The 19698-nt window shown below is 42.3% G+C and overlaps 1 protein-coding gene across 3 annotated transcripts in view; it reads left to right on the plus strand.

Moving 5' to 3' along the window:
- Positions 1–15959: 15959 nt before the first annotated feature.
- The window catches only part of FAT3 (FAT atypical cadherin 3), a 322500-nt gene continuing 318761 nt past the window's right edge, over positions 15960–19698 (plus strand). For all 3 annotated transcript variants that reach the window (XM_050900494.1, XM_050900497.1, XM_050900498.1), the window contains exon 1: positions 15960–19254. In XM_050900494.1, coding sequence (XP_050756451.1) covers positions 15960–19254 — 3295 coding nt within the window. The remainder of the gene's footprint in view (positions 19255–19698) is intronic.

A 19698-nucleotide genomic window follows, 5' to 3' on the forward strand; every position in this document is an offset into this window, starting at 1 on the left:
GGAAAACATCTTAGGCATAGGAGCCAGCTAAAAAGGTTAATTGGGCAAGATCAGTTATTGTGGTGTGTGAAAGTGAGCTTCAGAGCTTGAGAGCAGAAAGCACCAGACAAAGCAGCGAGGTGTTTCGTGAGATTAAGCTGTTTGTGGTGGTGAGAAATGAGGATCAGCCCCACGCGGATCTGGAAGAGGGGATGTGTAAGAAAGCGACAGAATTTATTGAAGATGTGAATGTTGTTTCAATGATGCAAGACCCCCCAAAGCAGTGTGGGTGGAAAGAGAAGGGCAGGCAAGTTGCCTTTACATCTGCATACAGAGGCACTGAGGATTACAGCGGGAAAGGAGTAAAGTTTGTGAAAACCGAAGAGACAAGGCACAAAAGAGGAGGCAGCATGAAGATGACGGAGCCTTTTTTACCAAATCATCACAGTGCCTGAGAGCATCCAAAAAAGCGACAGAGTTGTATGACCATATGTGCCGTCGGGCAGGAGCTGGCAGTTGGGTTATTCTAGCACTTGGCTATCTCTGCCTGAGGCCACACTGGAAATACTGTGTGTAGCGTAAGGTATCTACTTATATAAAGGGTGTTACAGTCATGGAAAAGAATGAGCCAAGGGAATGTAAAGGTCACAGAGAAAGATTACAGGGGCATCCCATGGAAGAAGCAGGGATGTTGAGGTATGTGCTCCTATAAAGCTGTCACACGTAGTGGAAGGGAGGAATACCAAAGTTCATCCACAAACTGAGGGAGTAGTTGAACCTGGCTGGAACTGCTCTATATTCAGTGGTTGTTGGGTGCAATAAGCTGCCACAGAAATCAGGAGAATAATGAATGCTTGCTGAAATTGAGCCTAAAAACTAGGGATTTGGCATGATGATCTAAGTGCTAACACCAAAAAGCAGGAGTTAATTTTGCATTGGCTTCCTTACTGTAGACCTGCCTGTCTTCCTAGGAAATATCCCTGAGAATGAGCTGTTGATATTGGAGCATTAGTATTCATTTTTAAATTAATTTTAATAATGTGGGCATAAGTCAGTTTGTGTTAGTGCTTGGTGCTAATGAAATGGATTTCAGACCAACGGGCTCTGGTGAAGAGCAGAGTTTCAGTATTTCTCCTATTGCACATTTCAGTTTACTGAGAAGTTGGAGCAAAAGACAGCATGTCTGCTTCATTTGTTGCTGGTTATGCAGTTTAATTAGTGCCCATCATTACAGATTTCTGAACAACTCTCATGAAGGTGAATACGAGCTTAGAGAAATCTGCAATTCTGCAGAGGAACTCTGTAACTAGATGCTAAGAAGGGGCTGTTCATACACGGCAGACAAAAGGGTCCTTTATGCAGAAGTAGCTTGTTAGCTTTTTGTTTTAAAGCTGTAGCACGTCTAAGCGATCAGGGTGTCACACACTAATACACTGGCCAGTCCCTCTGGAATAGACATTCTTGGTGATGATTTAGAAGGTGCATTTATACAGTAGTCTCCAACTTCATTACTACGCTGTTTCCTTGGATACTGAGCGTTTTGCATATAATTATGGGAGGGATGTTAACAGTGCTTGGTAGTTCTAATGGTTTTAATAAAGTTTTTCGTTTTACTTGGTTAGTGATTCTCTTTTTCCTTTAATTTTCTATATCAGAGAGGAAAAACAAAAGGAAGTGATTTTTGTCAGCTAATTTGCACAACTTCTTTTGAGCCAAGAACAGGTTTTATTTCATAAAGTGTGGAAATCCTGCATGCTATTTGTGGAATTATGTTGCTGAATGGGTTGTAAATAGGAGTTGAAGTGCTACTATTCATTGCAACATCAAATTCACACTGTTTGGGAGCAATCTTACAATAGTAAAGAAAAAGCTGTTTAAATGCTGGGCAGTAAACAAAATTTGTTATGGGTGTGAAAGCATTTAAATACTTCATGTGTCTATTTAAGACTTGGGTATTTTGATAGTGTTCAGTATGTTTCTCGAAGGTACTTTCTGCTCTTTACACACCATCTTGGTTGCCTCAACTCCGGCTGTTGTTTGACAAACAGTTTGAGCTGCCATGGACATGGAAAGGATCCCTCCCGCCTGCCCCAGGCACCCGTTCCCATCTCCCTCCCTCCCTTTTGTTCGCAGGCATATTTGTAATAGGGCAGCTCAATCCCCAGTGAGAACAAAATCAACAAAAAATACAAAAAAAAGAAAAGGGGGGATGGGGGGGGAAAGCGTGTGAGCCCAGGACAGCTGCTTTGGTGGCCACGGTGGCTTATCCTGCCGTAAAGTGATCACCAAGCTGTGGCATGAAATGATTATGCCTGAATATAATTTGATTTAGTTGTGCAGAGTGTCTGCAACTCTTACAGAGAAGTTGGTAGGAGTGTCAGGCTGTGATGCCCGGGCTCATACAGTGATGTACGGTGATGCACCGCGTGTTGTGGCTCATCGCTGGTCCTGCACGTGACCGTGCAGCTCTGCATGTGTTACCTCCAGGGCGTGCAGCACGTCTGCTTGTTCCGCTTGCTGCAAAGGATGCATTTATATACACTTGAGGAATGTCTGTTTGGGAGCAATATTTTTGCATGTCAAAAAAAATTAATGCTTTCATGTTCTTTGAGACCTCATTGGACCGTAGGATATCCCCTAGAAACACAGCAACAAGGATTTAAATTCTTAAGTGACTGTAACTGTCACAGGCTGTGTAGTTACATGAGGCATGAGGGCAGCTGGGCATGATGAAATGGGCTGTACGTGTGTGTGTACACCCCCACTCACACCAGAAGTGTGCTCACTTACTGAAAGCATTTTTTAAGTTCAAACCATTTTTTTTTTTAGTGTTAAAAGAACTACTTTATGTTCCTACCAATACTTTTTCTTCAGATAAACAATATATTGTGTAGTTCATTTAATAAAATAAAATCGTTTTTCCAAAAGCCACAGAATACAGAATTTAATACAGTAGGATTTGAACATAAATTCTAGGGATGCATGTGTGATGGCTCTTTTACAGTACGCTCAATTTTATTGCAGTCCTCATAGTGGCTTTCATATGCCAAAAGCTATTGAGAGCCTTTTCTTATGAAAGTGGTATAGAAATATATTATAGCCACAGACATTTTCTCCTTATCCATAATAGTTTCACAAGCGAGACATACTTCTTTTTTCCCCCTTCTGTATGGATTTGTAATTTTGCTGGATTTGTTTTGGTAAGCTGATGCATTGCTATTTCATAACTCTTACTTGTTTGCTCTATACTTCAATCTTAAAAATACACAGGAAACAGATAGTAGAGCTTCAAATCAGGCAAAGTTATTCCTGATGACTTTGCTCTTTGACCTGATGCTCTCTGACACAGTTGTTTGGTTTTTTTTACCTTTCTGGAGATTTGCAGGGGTCAGATTGAAATGGCAGCTGACTTTCAATCGGTGCATAGAGGAGCTCGAGGAACAAGAACTATATGCAAGTAGCACCTTGCTATGTGAAACTTCATTTTAAATTGAGGTTTTAAATTCAGCAGCAGTGAACCTCACTGGGCATGAGCTAACAGTTATTATTTAGGCTGGAGTCCTTTTATTTCAGGTGAGCAGCTTTCCTCATCTCTTGCTGGAAGAAAAAAGTGGGGAAAACGATGAGCATATGGCTGGGAGACACGTGGTGTGAGTTTGCTTCTGCGGGATGCTGTAAGAGGGAACATCCATGTGCCTTTGCTCAGGGGCAGTCCCTGGGAGCTACGCACCAGCATGGCACCTTTGGCACGGGGCAGGAGCAGCGGAGCTGCTCGGCACAGCCACACCTGGGTTTTGGAGGCGCAGAGGGGCATCTGGTGGGATGATACGGGGTTGCCGACACCGCTTCCTCCCCTCCTGGTGCACAAACAGAAGACGTGGAGCCAGCAGCTGGTTGTATTTCCAGGACGTGGATCAGCAGCTCAGGGAGGTGTGACTTGCCCAGTTTGCGGGTGTCCACCTTGCTAACAACTTCTCTGCCTGTCAAAGGGTGTAAGGGATGGAGTGGCTCCCATTAGGAAGATTTCTCTGCTGGGGCTGCAGGGAGTTGGTATGGCACCACCGTGGGCTCCCAGCAAGCAGGGAGAAGTCCAGACCAAGGAGGCTGGCAGCAAACTGGGGTGAGACATGATGAAAGCACGGTCAGAGGGACCGAGCCTGACCCTGTCTCGTGTGTTTAGGTGATTTACCACAACCAGTGTTTGGTGTGCATGTGGTGTTTGCTTTCTGTCCAGAATTTGAGAGTACAGGCTTTGCAACTTAACCTTGGGTTGCAGATGATCCTGACTCCAGGAGAGCAAATGGAGAAGGGTGAGGCATGAAGAGATACGCCTGTTCTTCCTAGTGGCTACTGTTTTCAACAACATAATGGAATCTTGACACTGTTGTTCTTGTTGTTGTTACTATTATTATTATTACCCCTGCCTTACTGATCTCCATTTCGTGATCAGTGTCTCCGATTAACTTTTCAAGATCTAGATGTAATTTTGAAGACTGAACCCAAATTCCTGAACTGTGAATAAATGATGAGTTTTGAATGGTAGCCACTGCAATGGTGGTGAGACACATAACTGTATGACCCACTGTTCTGGAAATTTAGGCCAGTAATGCTGGTGAGCATTGCTTTGTAGGGAAACCTTCCTGCCCTAAATCGTGCAGGTACAGAGGGCAGCGTAGCGAGGCAGTGAGACCTGGCAGCTGGAGTACGTGCTGGCGTCTCCTACGTGGCCTGGAGCAAGGGGCTTGAGCTGTTGTGGCTGTTTCCTAATCTTGAAATGGGCTGAGTGTGTGCACTTACCTGGCATTCAAATATGCAGGAAAATCAGGGAACTCGAGGGCAGCGCTGTCAGGGCAGGTGTAGGCACTTTGCAGTTGAAGCTCTTCTGACAGCCAGTGGATGTGGGTGCTTCAGGGAAGTCCTGTACCTGTGAGAATTTCAGGAGGTAGCTAGCAGTCTGTTGTGGAGTTGTTACTGCCTGCTTCCCAGTGTGGCTGGTGGTGAGGCTTTCCATGCAGCCTGGGCTGCTGTGCTTGTTTAAAATGCCTTTCATGGAGAAAGGGTAGATCATAGCTCAGTAAAGCTGTTTTCGCTGGTTTTCCATGCAGGACTCCTGTAGATATTTCAGGGAACACGCTTCTCCTGAGGGAAACATGGAGCTCTGTTAGTGAAGAGGGCTGAAAAAACCCTAACGTCTTTTTTTTTTTTTTTTTTTTTAAGTTTTGTATGATTTTGACATATGAAACTGGCTTATAAATGAAGTGATCCTCTTTCTGAGGTTCTGCCTTTAATACCAAATATTTAAAAGGCACTTTTCCAAGGTGATTATCGAAACTCTGTATTAAAAGATACCTCATTTAATCTAGCATATGCTGATTGCCATGAAGATATTTTCAACAGATACTGTGCAGTGGTGTCTGTCATTCTCCAGGACATAAATAACTGCTGGACTGTAGATGACTGTGCGGCTAACTGACGGCTTATGGGTAACCTCTTTTCTGGCACAGAAATAATGGGTTGTTTTTTCCTCCAGTTGAAATCCTGATGTGTTTTGATGTTTCTGATTTACATTTTCAGTGCTGTTCCTGATACCGTTCAGTGTTCTGGGAATGGTCTTTAAACTTGGTGTTTATTTTGGAGCATTGGTTTTCCAGCAAACAAATATATGATTAGCAATTAATGGTTTTGCTATAAATAAACAAAAGTGAACAGTTCAGCTTTAAATAGTGATCTCTGCTCTGTGGAGCTTTTAATTGGGTTGCGCCTGCAAAGTTGGACCTTTCCAAACACGCAACAGGCTTTGAGGGACTCCCAGCTGCAGCAACTGAACTGGACGAGTTGGAAAGCTGAAGCCGTAGTGGTTTGAGTTAATGTCTGGTTAGCTAAAAAGTGGTTATCGTTTCAAATATCTATGCATGAGCCGACCATCAGAGAGGGGCAGAAGCGTGTGTGGTTTCAGTATGGGTAACTCATTTGAATGCAGTGGGAGTTTCAGCATGCAGAAGAGTTTCAGTGCTGTGCCTTTCTCTTGGTGGCTGCTCGCTGGAGTGTGGGTGCCTGGTGGATGTGGTACCAGAAGCGGTACCAGAGGTTCTTCTGTGCAGCCAAGGCAGATGTGTCTGTCTGAGAGCCACCAGCACTCCCTTGTGTACATCGAAAATAGCATGTTATAATATCCCATTCAAAATAATTGGATTCAGCACCTTGTATGGATTCAGATATTTCTAATGTGGATAGCGGACCAAGGCCAACTTTGATGGAAAGCTTTCTTCCTTGCAGTGATTAGTCCTTAACACATGGGCTGAAAAGGAAATTTCTGGGTTTCTGTTGTAGCTGTGGTTTAAGGCTGACTCCATCTACTTTTCTATTTCCCACATGATGTCTGCAGTGTGGATTCCACATATCTGAGAGAAACTGTGAAGTATTTGACCTGATGTACCCGTGCGTTGCTTCTTACTTAGGCAGGGTAACCAATTTCCATGGCCTGAGCTAGATGTAATTTTAAAAAGTAATGGCAATAGCCCTTTCTCTAAATGCTGCCTGTTTGAACAAATGACAACCTTTCTGATTTTTTCCACAGGAAGATTTAGAAGGCAGCCATTGTATTTATCAATGATCGTTTTTCTTTGTTTTTTTCTGAAGAGTTGTGGGCTTAGGGTTGGTCCAAGTTTTCAGAGGCTACTTTGTCAGAGCGCCAGTGGGAGGCTGTTTTTTGGGAGTTGTCTTTCAGAAAGGTGGTTGCTCTGCAGTGCCTGGAAGTCAGACCCATGAAGACATCTCTAGTTGGTTGTAGACAACTCAAGTGGGTTGCTCCAGAGGCGGAAGCAGCTCTGTGTTAGGCTTGCGGCACAGCAGCAGGTGCCAGCACCCTGCAGATTCCTGCCCTATCACTGCTAAATCTAGGTTTCGTTCCCAAATCTCAAACTTGTTGAGAATTTCAATCAAAATATTTGCTCCTTGCACTTCAAGCACGACCTCTCTCTATTGCTGTGTGTCACAGCCATCTCGAAGAGAAATGGCATTGCAAAATCAACAATCCAGTTCCCAGCCTCAAGAAATAAATTTTTTTTCTTTCTTTCTTTCCTCTAGAATCATAAGATTTAGGTATTTCTCAAGTGGTTGTTCTATTTAATTGTGTTTTCTTTTCTTAATGGCACCTGGATGCATCGATACGTCTTCTTCTGAGACTTCTTCCCAGATTCCTCAGGCAACGCCATTTTCTCAGGTCACTTTGAGTGTTGCTCCTGCATGGACCAAACACCATCAAGTTATGGTAGAAACTGGAGGATCAGCAACCCCAGCTGAACTTTTGGACAACAAGTCTGGCGTGCCATGGGCAAGAACATGCCTCTGCCTCTGTGCATGCTAAATGGCACTGTGCTGGTTAGGGGGACGTGTCCCTCAGTGCTGCTCACCAGCCCTCCTGGCTTGGCTCACTCACCAGGTCCCATGCTCTCTCTCTGCTCATCCCTCTCCTGACTGTCCCTTCGTGTTCCTGTTGACTCTGTCCACACCTGCCTTTTCAGCACTAACTGCCATTGCAGGAAGCAATCCCGCTGACACCACCACTCTGTCACTCAGCAAATGATTTTGGGACAAACCTGGAGCTGGGCTTATCCCAAGGTCTGGCATGGAGTGAAATGCTTTATCCCACAGTCCCTTTGTGAAATCCTTACTGGACTGTCATTATTTTGACTTGGCATCTCGTAATCATAGAATCATGGAATGGTTTGGGTTGGAAGGGACCTTTAAAGATCACCTAGTCCCACCCGCCAGTCTTTTCCCCTGGTCTCCATTTTATGTTGTGTTTTTAACAGGGAGCTGTCAACTGGGAAGAAGCTTTTGTATATTCATCTCTCTTTCAGCCACCCTTCTTTTGCCCATGTGTAAAGATCTGGACCGTTTGAGCTGCCCTACCTCCACACCCAGAGTGTCTGAGGGAGACACGTAGTATTTTTTTCTTCTGAGAGTAACAGCTTACCCCAGTCGTTACACCTACATACCTATTATGGCCCTGGAAACAGTAGTTGTAAATCTCATAGACTTCTTTCTTACTTATAAACTATATCCAAATAGTTTATACAAGCCTGTGCAAGCTGTCAGAAGGAGTATGTGCAGTATTCTGAACACAGAGCAGATCGGCAGCAGCGCCTGGGACTAGTGGGAGTGGGTTTGCAGGAAAACTACCCTGGAAGAGAGTGCAGAGCGGGAACTGAGCCTTGTGTGGGAAAGGTGGAAGATGCTTTTTCAGCTGCAGGGATACCACATTCGCATCGGTGCTGCGCTGCAGCTCTCATAGTGCTTATTCTGTTGCTGCGTTTCACTGGGCATTGTAAAAAGTAGAGATCGGGTTGCTCTAGGGTTTTGTACAAAAGACTGTCTGGTCTCAATTGTATTTATTACTTGCATTATAGTAAGGGTAAGATTTGCAAAGAGCCCTGTTGAATCACCGCTCAAGTCCCAATGTATGCAGCTGGAAGGTGCTGCATGGCAAGGTGTGATCCTGCCTGCCCGTCCTTGCAGCCCTCTGGGTGCGTGAGCAGAGCCCTTGCCCCTGAGGGTCAGAGGTGCAGCTCAGTAAAGAACTGGCTGTTTGGGGGGATCCAAATTAACGTGTGGTGGAGGAAGAGCCGGGGAAAGACCAGCAGTGACAGGAGTGGGACTCACCAGTCCTGGATTTTTTACATTGACATTGTACCTAGAAAGAGCTTTCAAGCCAGGGTTCCTTGGATGGGGGTCAAAGTAGATTTATGAGATAAACTTAAGGGAAAAAAAAAAGCCAAATAAGCAAGAAATAGTATCCTTGAGTGTGTTTCGTAAGGAAGCACATGGCCCGCATGAAAATAACTGTCTTATTTTGAAACTGCCCCAGAGCTTCCCCATTTTACAGTGATTAAGAAGCAGGAGCCTGGGGGGATTGGAGATACACAAAGCATGAAAACTGGGTATCAGCCTTTGTTTCCCTGGGGCCAGACCACCAAGGGACAAGCTCAAATGCCTTGTAAGGTGGCTCCTAGGAATTCCCTTTTGACAGATCTCGCAAGGCGGCAAATTATTCCTCCCGTCTCCCCCCCCCCACCCCCACCATTTTACCAAGCCAACGTTTCATCCTTGAGGGGGAAGGGAGAGTCCGACAGACCCTTTGCACCCGCTCCCCGGGAAGACAAACGACGCCTGGCTCCTGCTCGCAAGTGGAAGCATTTGCTGATGAACTGATACTTGGCAAAAATTGGTGTTGTATGGAAAAAATCCCCAGCACCTGCTAGCAAAACAAAGTTATTCATAACATACGGCTGGGTGGCTAAATCTTCACTTCCTAGGGACGGCCTGAATTACACTTGCTACATGCTGAGCGGCCTTTCTCCTGTGTGAAATTATATGCAGGCAGCAGGAGGATTTGCAGCTCTAAGGAAGGTTAGGATTTATAGCGCTGTCTCTTGCAAGGGCTTACTCTGCAGAAATGGTCATTTTGTCTTCATCTTCTCTTTTTGCGATAAACACATCATGATATAATCATATATATGGAAAAGCATATCTTTATGCTCATCGGGGAGCAGGTAGCCCCATGAATATATCCCCTGTTGTAAATCTGTTGGTGTCAGTCAGGTTTTTTTCCCCTCCTGCCTAGAGTTGAACGCACATTTTTAATTCATTTCCGTATGGCACAAATTCTAAATTGTTATTCTATATTTTGATTTCTTTTCCTGGCTAGTAAATTGTTAGCCTTTCCTAGCTGCGTAAATTATTGTGGAGTGCAACTCAAGGAACATGTCTGCCTAGAGAAAGTGCCATTTAAATGTGCTTTTTTCCCTATTCTCGTTTGACAACATGCTAGTGATATTGCCTGTGTAATGAAGGGAGAGTATAAAATCCATGGCTATCTCTAGTCTGTGCCAGAGGTTTGCTGGTAGAATGACACCTTGCTCTTTAAACTCCTAGACCAATATCTTCCATGTGCCTTAAATATGAATTTCCGTGAATTTGGAAGAGTTTTCCATAGTTCTGCACTATGGAAGAGGCTCCTTCCAAGAGAGGGCACTGACGTACATGGGCTCCCACCTCCTTGTTGCAATATCGACAACAGATTGTGAAAAACATCTTTTCCTATCACTGATGCAGCTTGACGTAAGCCTTAAATAGGTAACAGCTACAAACCAGTCAAGATGCTTTGTAACCTTCATTGCACCCTTTTTGCAGATCCTCACAGCCTTGTCATGCAGAAGTTTTTGTGTAGGCAGATTGCTGTCGTTGATAGAAAATAGCACCGAGAGTAAGAGGCTCCATTCAGGTGCATGGATTTGCCTGTGTGACAAGGTGCCTGCTGCCAATGTTGACGTTGTCTGGGTGAAAGGACGGAGTTACTTGTAAGATTGAGGTCACTTCCAACAAAATCCAGAGCTTCTGTTCCTGCTGCAGATGCATGACTTCACTACATACTATTTAGACTTCAGGTGCATGTGAAGTTAATATTCTTCTGCCTCCTAAAAAAGACCTTTATATTTTCAAATATACCTTTTTGCTGTAAATCTGCTTATTTAATAGAATTTAAATAGCTACCTTTTGAAAGAGAATTGTGACAATTCTCCTGAGAAAGGAGTAATAATTCCAAATTGTAGTATTTTGCCATACCATGAGGTCACCATTCCTGTCCTGTGTGAGGAGGCACCCTCCCTTTCCCAGCTTCTCCAAGAGAAATACCAATCAAGGTAAAAACCTTTAAGTCAAGGTTCTTGACACTATTTTCCCCATGCACACAGGTGCGTAAATACCTTGACTCTCAGAAATTTGTCATCTGAAGTTGAGAAACTGTTTTTTCTCCTCCCAGCCCAGAGGACCCTATAGGTAAGAGCTTCATTGGGTCTTTGTGGTGAAGATGGAATTTAAAGCATAGATTGGTTTCTTCTGTCTTCTCTTTCAAAGGATCTGTAGAAAGTCTTAAATAGTTGTATTGCATTATCTAGTCACATTGCCTAAGTTAATTTACCTGATGATCAACTGGAAAAATCCTTATCTCATAAGGGCTGGGAGGGTGGGTAGGGAGAGAGGAGAAGGCTCTTTTCTTTTCTTTTCCCTATTGTGGTCTGCTAAAAGCTTATTCCTCCTGCTTGCTGAAGAAGTTTACCTGATGTATTCCTTATATTCTATAAAAGTCCTTTTGGCTTTTGTTTAAGGTCCCTTCCAACCCAAACCATTCTATGATTCTGTGATTCTATGATTTTCAGAGTTTATCCAAGAACTATATGCATTGTTTTCTTTTTCATGTATTTTATGGTATGGAGATCTTTGGGATTAGAAGAATTAGCCTAGGGAGAGGGAATCAAACAAAGGATCACACAGCACTTGTTTCATATCTGCACATTGAATTAGAGCCATGATTTTGGTGTGCAGGAATCCTGGCAGTTCCTGGGACTTGAGTGTTCCTTCTCAGTCTGGTGGGGTGTTATGTCTGGATGCAGCCCAGACTGGAGGTTGCCAGAGCCAGGATGAGAAAAAAGAATGACGCTCATACCTCTCTCAGTTCCTCTAAGGAGCATCAGCCACCTACAGGTCCCTGCAGCTATTCTGCAAGGTTTGGGTCATGTAGTTAATCTTTGTTCAAGGAGGGAAGGAAAGTGACTGAGTGGAGAACTGAATGTGAAACTATAGAGTTCTCCATGATGTTCAAGTTTATTTTAAAGACTATTAAAAATCAAGACACACCATTTATTTCTCCATTCCTTCCTTCCCTCTTCAAGGCCAGAGTATTTAATGTGAGCTAGAGTGGAAAGATGCTGGACTCCAACTTTGTATTATCTTGTCAGCTCCTTGGGTATTTAGAAGGAGTTTTTTTTCTTTTAGTCTCTGCTCTTGTTAGAGCTGTTTCTTTTCTTCAGACTAGCCATATTAGGCAGTACCAGGGGATTTGGTTTTTTTTTTTTTTTTGAGTAGCTCCTGCCCAAACGTTTCAAAATCAAGCAAAAGTAATCACAACCTTTTTCTTCACTTGAAACCATAACATTTTTTTGACAAGAAGTGCCTTTAAAGAAATGCCTCTTAATTTACGGTGGGTTGCTTTGTACTTTGTTTCTGTAACCTATCGCATTACATTTCCTGTGTATTGAGTATGTATGTATTATGAGCTCTTAAAAATAAATATCCCAGAAGAAAGGAATTCAGTAAATGAATAAAACATTCTTGGGTAGCCCAAGTGCCAGTTTAATAGCTCATCCATTGGGACTTTCAAATAATAGAATCATGATGGCCATATAAATATATGGATAGATGAATAACTTCAATGGGAAGCTTGTTACAACTCTGCATACCACATCTGAAATGAAATCAAACTCTGAAAGTGCTGCCTGATGTGAAGGTCCAATTTTTCCAGTGCCAACCCTGAAATTATACCTAAAAATACACAAACTGTGTGTTTGTGTATACATATATATGTAACTAAAACATGCATTCACAAACACACACACACACACACATATACATATGTTGTTTCATATGTTGTAGGTGGAATTTAGTGTTTTAGGACTGATGCTGATTGCACTAAACCACTAAAACTTTGTGGACTATTGACGTAACTGGATTTACAGCCGTGTATTTGAGATTAGGTCTTAGTCCTGGCTTTCTCTAAAAATAAATAGATAAATGGAATGGAAGCATAAGGTTGTCATGTTATATTGCCTGGGATATACACAACTTTTTCATTAGGTTCACCTAATCACATAGCTTTGTAAATATCTACTTTGATGCCTGTCTGCCACAGCAGAGTCTGTAACCTTGGGTATGGCTAACCTGAAGGTAAAGTTTTAAATCATTTTAGCTTGTAGCAATGAATTTCTCAGGAAAACTGATTTCTGATTACAGTGGACCTGGAAACCTGATGTTGATGGCCATGAATGACGGAGAGAAACCAGCTCAGGCTGAACTATGGTGTGGACAGGAGAAACTAGACCACCAAATGAGACGTAAATAGGATAAAAAGATTAATTTCATTACTCCAAAAAGACGTATTTCTGGGAAGCTGCTGAGCTGCAGTGAAATAAAGTCTGGGTGCTCATATGAAACATAACATCAGTCTCCATTGTAAGGCAGCAAAAATTCACTTTCTCTTAGCAGTGGGGAGAGGCTGGTATTGCAGTATAGACGGAGAATGCTGAAGTGCTCTTGGTGAAAGGCAGCAATACAGTGATTTGTCTGTTGAGTATTTTAATAATGCTGCATCACAGAAGAGGGACAGCCCTTTATTTTGTTACGAGTTGAGTCTCTCATTAGAATTTCTCATTCCCCTTGGCTGGCTTTTCCTCAGCAGCATACTGTATATTGGTTGTATTTTCTACTTGAGAGCATCGTCTCCCATGCTAGGCTGAAGCAGTAACTTTTAGTGGCAGTACTCAAAGTGATCACATAAAGCCCCATGAAAATAAGGGACTTTGATATTTTCACACTGGTGGATTAAGCTGATGAATGTTTGCTGTGCTGAAAAATAAGGTGCCATTGCTCTGATCTTTTAGCTGAGTGAAATGGCAACAACAATAAAAAAATCTTTCCTAGCTGAAGTAGGAAAATTCCATCCTGGGTCTCCTGGGGATCAACCTGAGCATGGGGAGAGCATGGGGAGCCCTGGTCCCTCAGGTACACAAAGCATGTTGGAGAATAGTGCATATTTGCTGTATAAACTGTATGGGATGAGATATTAATCATAGGACTTGCATGGTACATGCACAACAATTGAGTGGGCATATTCAGAAAAGGAACTGCCACATGTAGTTCTGTGGGGATTTGCCTGTTACTGGGGAATGCAGGTCCAAGAGGTGAAACAATCTTACCTTTTTTTTTTTTTTTTTTTTAAAGAGTTTCCTTTTTTTTGTTGGTATAATAGAAAAGAAAATAAGAAGGAAACAAAGTGGGGGGAGAACTGCATGTGAAAATAAGTGTATTGAAAGATGAGTGCCTTGACAAACACTTGGGAGAATTGATCAAATTGATTAATGTGTTAAGCAATGGGATATAGACTGTGGGATCAGGAAGTTAAGTGTTTTGTGTGAACATTATAACATCAGTGCGATAAATTGATTGTCATTAGTACTTAAAACTGCGGTAGTCATTCAGTTATATTGGAAGTGATAACTAATATGAATTCATATTCCAAAACTTGCATGCAATTTATAAATCTCCTAGGGGATGTTGAAATCATGTTGGAAATTTAAATTAACCCCTATCATTAGGGGCAACTTTTCCTATCCTTTTCCACTCTGTATTCTAGCTTGGAGAAAACTACGTTTCCAAGCAGCTTTTAAATGACAATGAGAACAATGTATGTGTGCAGTGAGTCTTTCAATAATTGCCTTTTAAAATTGATTTTTATGATTTTCACAAGTAGCAGTGAATGTGCTCTGTAACAAAGAAGTTTATTCACACTGCTTCACTGCAAGGACCTGCCTAGTTTCCTCAGGCTCCTTTCCTCTCCTTTCAGTGGGAAGCAATAAGCAGGACCTGGCTCCCAGCTTCTGCAGCACCCTCCAGCAACGTTCAGCCAGTGTCTCCGCTTACCCTGTCTCCATTTAACCTCCCAATTTAGAACCCTGAAGCGAGGCACTGGGAGTATTCCGCAACAGGACTGTATGGAGGAACTCCAAATCTTCCCCAAATGGCTGCTTATTAATTGCATTTGAATACTTACATTTATAATGAGCCTTTTGAAATCAATGGAAAGGCTCTCACTGCTTTGAGGTGGCTGGAGTGGGACAGACTAGATTGAGACAGACTGATGGCAATGGAACCATGTGCCTTATTTGTAGCCAAATGCGGCTTGGGGTTGCCTAAGTGAAATGTGGTGTAAGCTGGAATTCACTCCATCTCAGCAAGGATGCATTTACGCTCTTGCTGGTCGGGGTGGCCTGTTGGCAGCAGGACAGGCAGTAGATTGGAGGGGGTCTTCACCTTTCTTAGGTTGGGATGGCAGTAGTACCCAGTGAATGGAGCATTTGTTGGACATACAGAAAAAAATGTTCATCTGTGGCCTCAATTAGGGTATGTTACTCAGTGTATTTGGTGGAAAGTGGTGACCATAATTACAGATGCATTGTGGTACATATGCAAGGGTAGAGTTAAGTCCTACGGGCTATCTCAGCTGTGCTGTTTCCTAACCTGAGTCTTCACCTAGGAGCTTTATTGAGCAGTTTTATTTTCTTCATTGCATTTTGCCTGTTCTCAGTATCTGGGTATGTGTATGCATATATATATGTGTATGCAATTGTATTTAATTAGCTGTAATTCTTCCTTATTTTTGATTTTTCTGAAGGTATCTGTAATTAAAGTGATGGCTGGGTAATGACTTTTATGTACTACTTGTTCTTGGTGGCTCAAATTTCATCAACCATGTGATCTTTCTTAACTGTCCATAAAAAACTTGGTAACATTTGACTATCACAGTGTTACATACATAATGAAAATCCTGTCTCCTTTCCAAACATTGGGACTAAAAATGAGATTTCCAATATGCCCTGAAAACAAACAAGTTTAGGCTTAGTTGGAGCTACTGGCAAATAAAACCAATAATTTCTGTATGTGGTTCATCCTCTTATATAAACTTATTCAAATGTGTGTGTCAGATTTTAATTTTTTTCACTGTGATTATTATTCTGAACTATGTGCATGTATGTATAGATGTGGTAGGGTCTCATAGGGGTTTTTTATGTTAAAAAGTATATATACATATATATATAGTTATGTATATGTGCATGTATGTGCACATGCATACATATTACACACTCACACACATGTAAAAATATAATCCAAAACTGTTGTGCTTGTGTGTGTATATTGTTCTCCCTTTCTGTTTTGTTAAATATATAGTGACTAGTTATTACATATATTTTATTTTTAATTAGAAATTTAGTAAGTAATTTTGACATGACATTTCACAGTACAGTTTTTATCTCTTGATCAACTATTCCCTGTTTTCTCTCTCTGTCACAGGGTGAAAGAATGATGTGATGGAGGTGAATATGGGCCGCTGGTCAGGCTCACAGCTACCTCCGTCATGCCTTGCCCTTCTGATTGTCAAGCTCCTGGCCTCTGTTTGCCAGGTAGTTCACGGGACCACCCTGCTTGGCTTTCACTTTACACATTCCACTTACAATGCTACGGTGTACGAGAATTCTGCAGCCAGGACCTATGTCAACAGTCAAACGAGGATGGGCATTACCTTGGCTGACCTTTCATGGGATATCAAGTACAGGATAGTGTCTGGTGATGATGAGGGCTTTTTTAAAGCAGAGGAAGTCATCATTGCTGACTTTTGCTTCCTAAGAATAAGGACTAAAGGTGGGAATTCTGCTATATTGAACAGAGAAATCCAGGACAACTATTTATTGATGGTGAAAGGGTCTGTCAGAGGAGAGGACTTGGAAGCATGGACGAAAGTGAACATCCAGGTTTTGGATATGAATGACTTAAGACCTTTGTTTTCACCAACCACGTACTCTGTCACGATAGCGGAGAGCACTCCTCTAAGGACTAGCATTGCACAGGTGACCGCAACAGATGCGGATATTGGGTCCAATGGTGAATTTTATTATTACTTCAAAAACAAAGTTGATCTCTTCTCAGTTCATCCTACGAGTGGTGTTATCTCCTTAAGTGGCCGGTTAAACTACGATGAGAAAAACAGATACGATCTTGAGATTTTGGCTGTGGACCGTGGGATGAAGCTTTACGGAAACAATGGCGTAAGCAGCACTGCCAAGCTTTATGTTCACATTGAACGTATAAATGAACATGCCCCAACGATAAATGTAGTAACCCACATTCCTTTCCCATCAGACAAGGAGCCTACCTATGCAATTGTTAACATTGACGACCTAGATGAAGGAGCCAATGGAGAAATAGAATCTGTTTCTATTGTGGCTGGAGATCCACTAGAACAATTCTTTCTGACTAAAGAAGGTAAATGGATGAATGAGTACAAAATCAAAGAAAGAAAGCCCATTGATTGGGACAACTTCCCGTATGGTTATAACCTGACTCTCCAAGCGAAAGACAAAGGATCTCCTCAGAAATTTTCTGCGGTCAAACTGGTCCACATTGCTAGTCCCAAGAAAGAAAGTATCCCCATGAAGTTTGAAAAGGAAGCATATGATTTTTTGATCAGTGAATTTTCACCTCCTGGTGTGGTGGTTGCAGTAGTTAAGCTGATGCCTGAGCCACAGGGTGTGGAATATAGAATATCTCCAACTGAAGAAGCTGAGTATTTTAAGATCAATCCCAACACAGGCCTTATTACTACTGCTCGTCCTTTGAAAATCATTGAGAAGGACCTCTATGAATTAGAAGTATATACGAACAAAGGTGGTGATTTAAAAGCACAAGTTACTGTCAGGTTAGAAGATGCCAATGATCACACTCCGGAGTTCCAGCAGCCCTCCTACAGCTCGTTCGTCAATGAAAGTGTCCCTGTGGGGTCTAGCGTTTTGGCAGTTTCAGCAGTTGATAAAGATCAGGGAGAAAATGGATACATAACATACAGCATTGCCAGTCTGAACTCACTACCATTTACAATAAACCAGTTTACAGGTGTCATCAGCACATCTGAAGAACTGGATTTTGAGTCCTCACCAGAAAGCTACAGGTTCATTGTGAGAGCTTCCGACTGGGGTTCTCCCTACCGCCATGAAAGCGAGGTGAATGTCACCATATACATAGGCAATGTCAACGATAACAAACCCCTCTTTGAAAAAGTGGCCTGTCAAGGAGTGATTTCTTCTGATTTTCCTGTTGGTGGTCACATCACTGCTGTTTCTGCAATAGACATAGATGAGTTAGAGCTTGTGAAGTACAAAATAATCTCTGGAAATGAACTTGGCATTTTTTATTTAAATCCTGACTCTGGTGTCCTGCAACTTAAAAAATCTCTAATTAATTCTGGCATAAAGAACAGCAATTTTGGCCTTAAGATAACAGCAACTGATGGAGAGAACTTTGCTGATGCTATGTTTGTTAATATTTCAGTAGTTCATGGGAAAGTGTCTTCAAAGACCTTTAGCTGTAGAGAAACTAGAGTTGCTCAGAAGCTAGCAGAAAAATTACTCAAAAAGGCAAAAGCAAATGTGAAGCTGAATTTGGAAGATGGTTTTCTCGATTTTTATTCGATGAATAGGCAGGCACCGCATTTTGACAAATCTTTCCCTACTGATGTAAAGGTTTCAGAGGACCTGCCAGTTGGTGCCACCATCCTGAGGATAAAAGCCTATGATGCAGACTCAGGCTTTAATGGAAGAGTACTTTATACAATTTCTGATGGTAACGTAGATAGTTGTTTCAACATTGACATGGAGACGGGGGTCCTTAATGTTCTTATGCCCTTGGACCGTGAAAAAACAGAGCTCTATCTCCTTAATATTACAATTTATGATTTAGGTGATCCACAGAAATCGGCATGGAGACTGTTGACTGTCACTGTGGAGGATGCAAATGATAACAAGCCTGTTTTTTTACAGGACAGTTACTCAGTTAATATTTTAGAAAGTACAAGTCTTGGTACAGAGATTATCCAGGTAGAAGCCAGAGATAAAGACCTAGGATCTAATGGTGAAGTGACTTACTCAGTACTGACAGACACCCAGCAGTTTGCTATCAACAGTTCCACGGGAATGGTGTATGTGGCCGATCAACTAGACCGGGAATCAAGAGCAAACTACACACTGAAGATCGAGGCTAGGGACAAAGCAGAGAGTGGCCATCAGCAGTTTTCCGTTGTGCCTCTGAAGGTTTTTTTGGATGATGTCAATGATTGCTCTCCAGCCTTTATACCATCCAGCTACAACGTGAAGGTCCTTGAGGACCTGCCAGTTGGCACTGTCATAGCTTGGTTGGAAACTCATGATCCAGATCTCGGCTTGGGAGGCCAAGTCCGTTACTCGCTGGTGAACGATTACAACGGGCGGTTTGAGATAGACAAAGCGAGTGGCGCCATCCGCTTGAACAAAGAGCTCGATTACGAGAAGCAACAGTTCTACAACCTGACTGTGCGTGCAAAGGACAAGGGGCGCCCGGTTTCTCTTTCTTCTGTTTCTTTTGTGGAAGTTGAAGTGGTGGATGTTAACGAAAATCTCTATACCCCCTATTTTCCTGACTTTGCCATCATTGGATCTGTAAAGGAAAATTCCCGTATTGGTACAAGTGTTTTGCAAGTTGTTGCTCGAGATGAGGACTCTGGAAGGGATGGAGAGATCCAGTATTCTATCAGGGATGGCAGCGGCCTGGGGAGATTCAGCATAGATGAAGAAACTGGTGAGTTTTGTTTCTAATTTCCTTTTCCCTTCATAGAGGTTTTTGCAAAAGCAAAGCTTAGGCATAATTATTTTCTGCCTTTAACAAGAAGTTCAGTTCTTAACAGGTAAGATAAAATTATAAATAAGGATTTTCCAGGCACAGCAATAACATGATTTAATTGCCTGGTTACATTCATCACTCTGTGGGTGTGAAATAATACACATTCTTTTTCAGCAGCTATGTGATGACTCCATTTACAACGCAGTGATAGTTACGGAATGACTGGCTTCCAGTCACTGTATTATCTGTTGATCATTGTAAATTACTCAGGTCACCTCCACAGAGTCACAACACTCATGACCTTGAATGCAGTGCTAAACCCAGTGAAAGGAAATAAGAAGCATGAAACAGGAATTATTTCATCCTAAAACCTATTTGTGGTCTTGTTCTTATTGTTGTTGG

Source organism: Gymnogyps californianus, chromosome 1 (genome assembly GCF_018139145.2).
Source record: "Gymnogyps californianus isolate 813 chromosome 1, ASM1813914v2, whole genome shotgun sequence".
Classification (NCBI taxonomy): domain Eukaryota; kingdom Metazoa; phylum Chordata; class Aves; order Accipitriformes; family Cathartidae; genus Gymnogyps; species Gymnogyps californianus.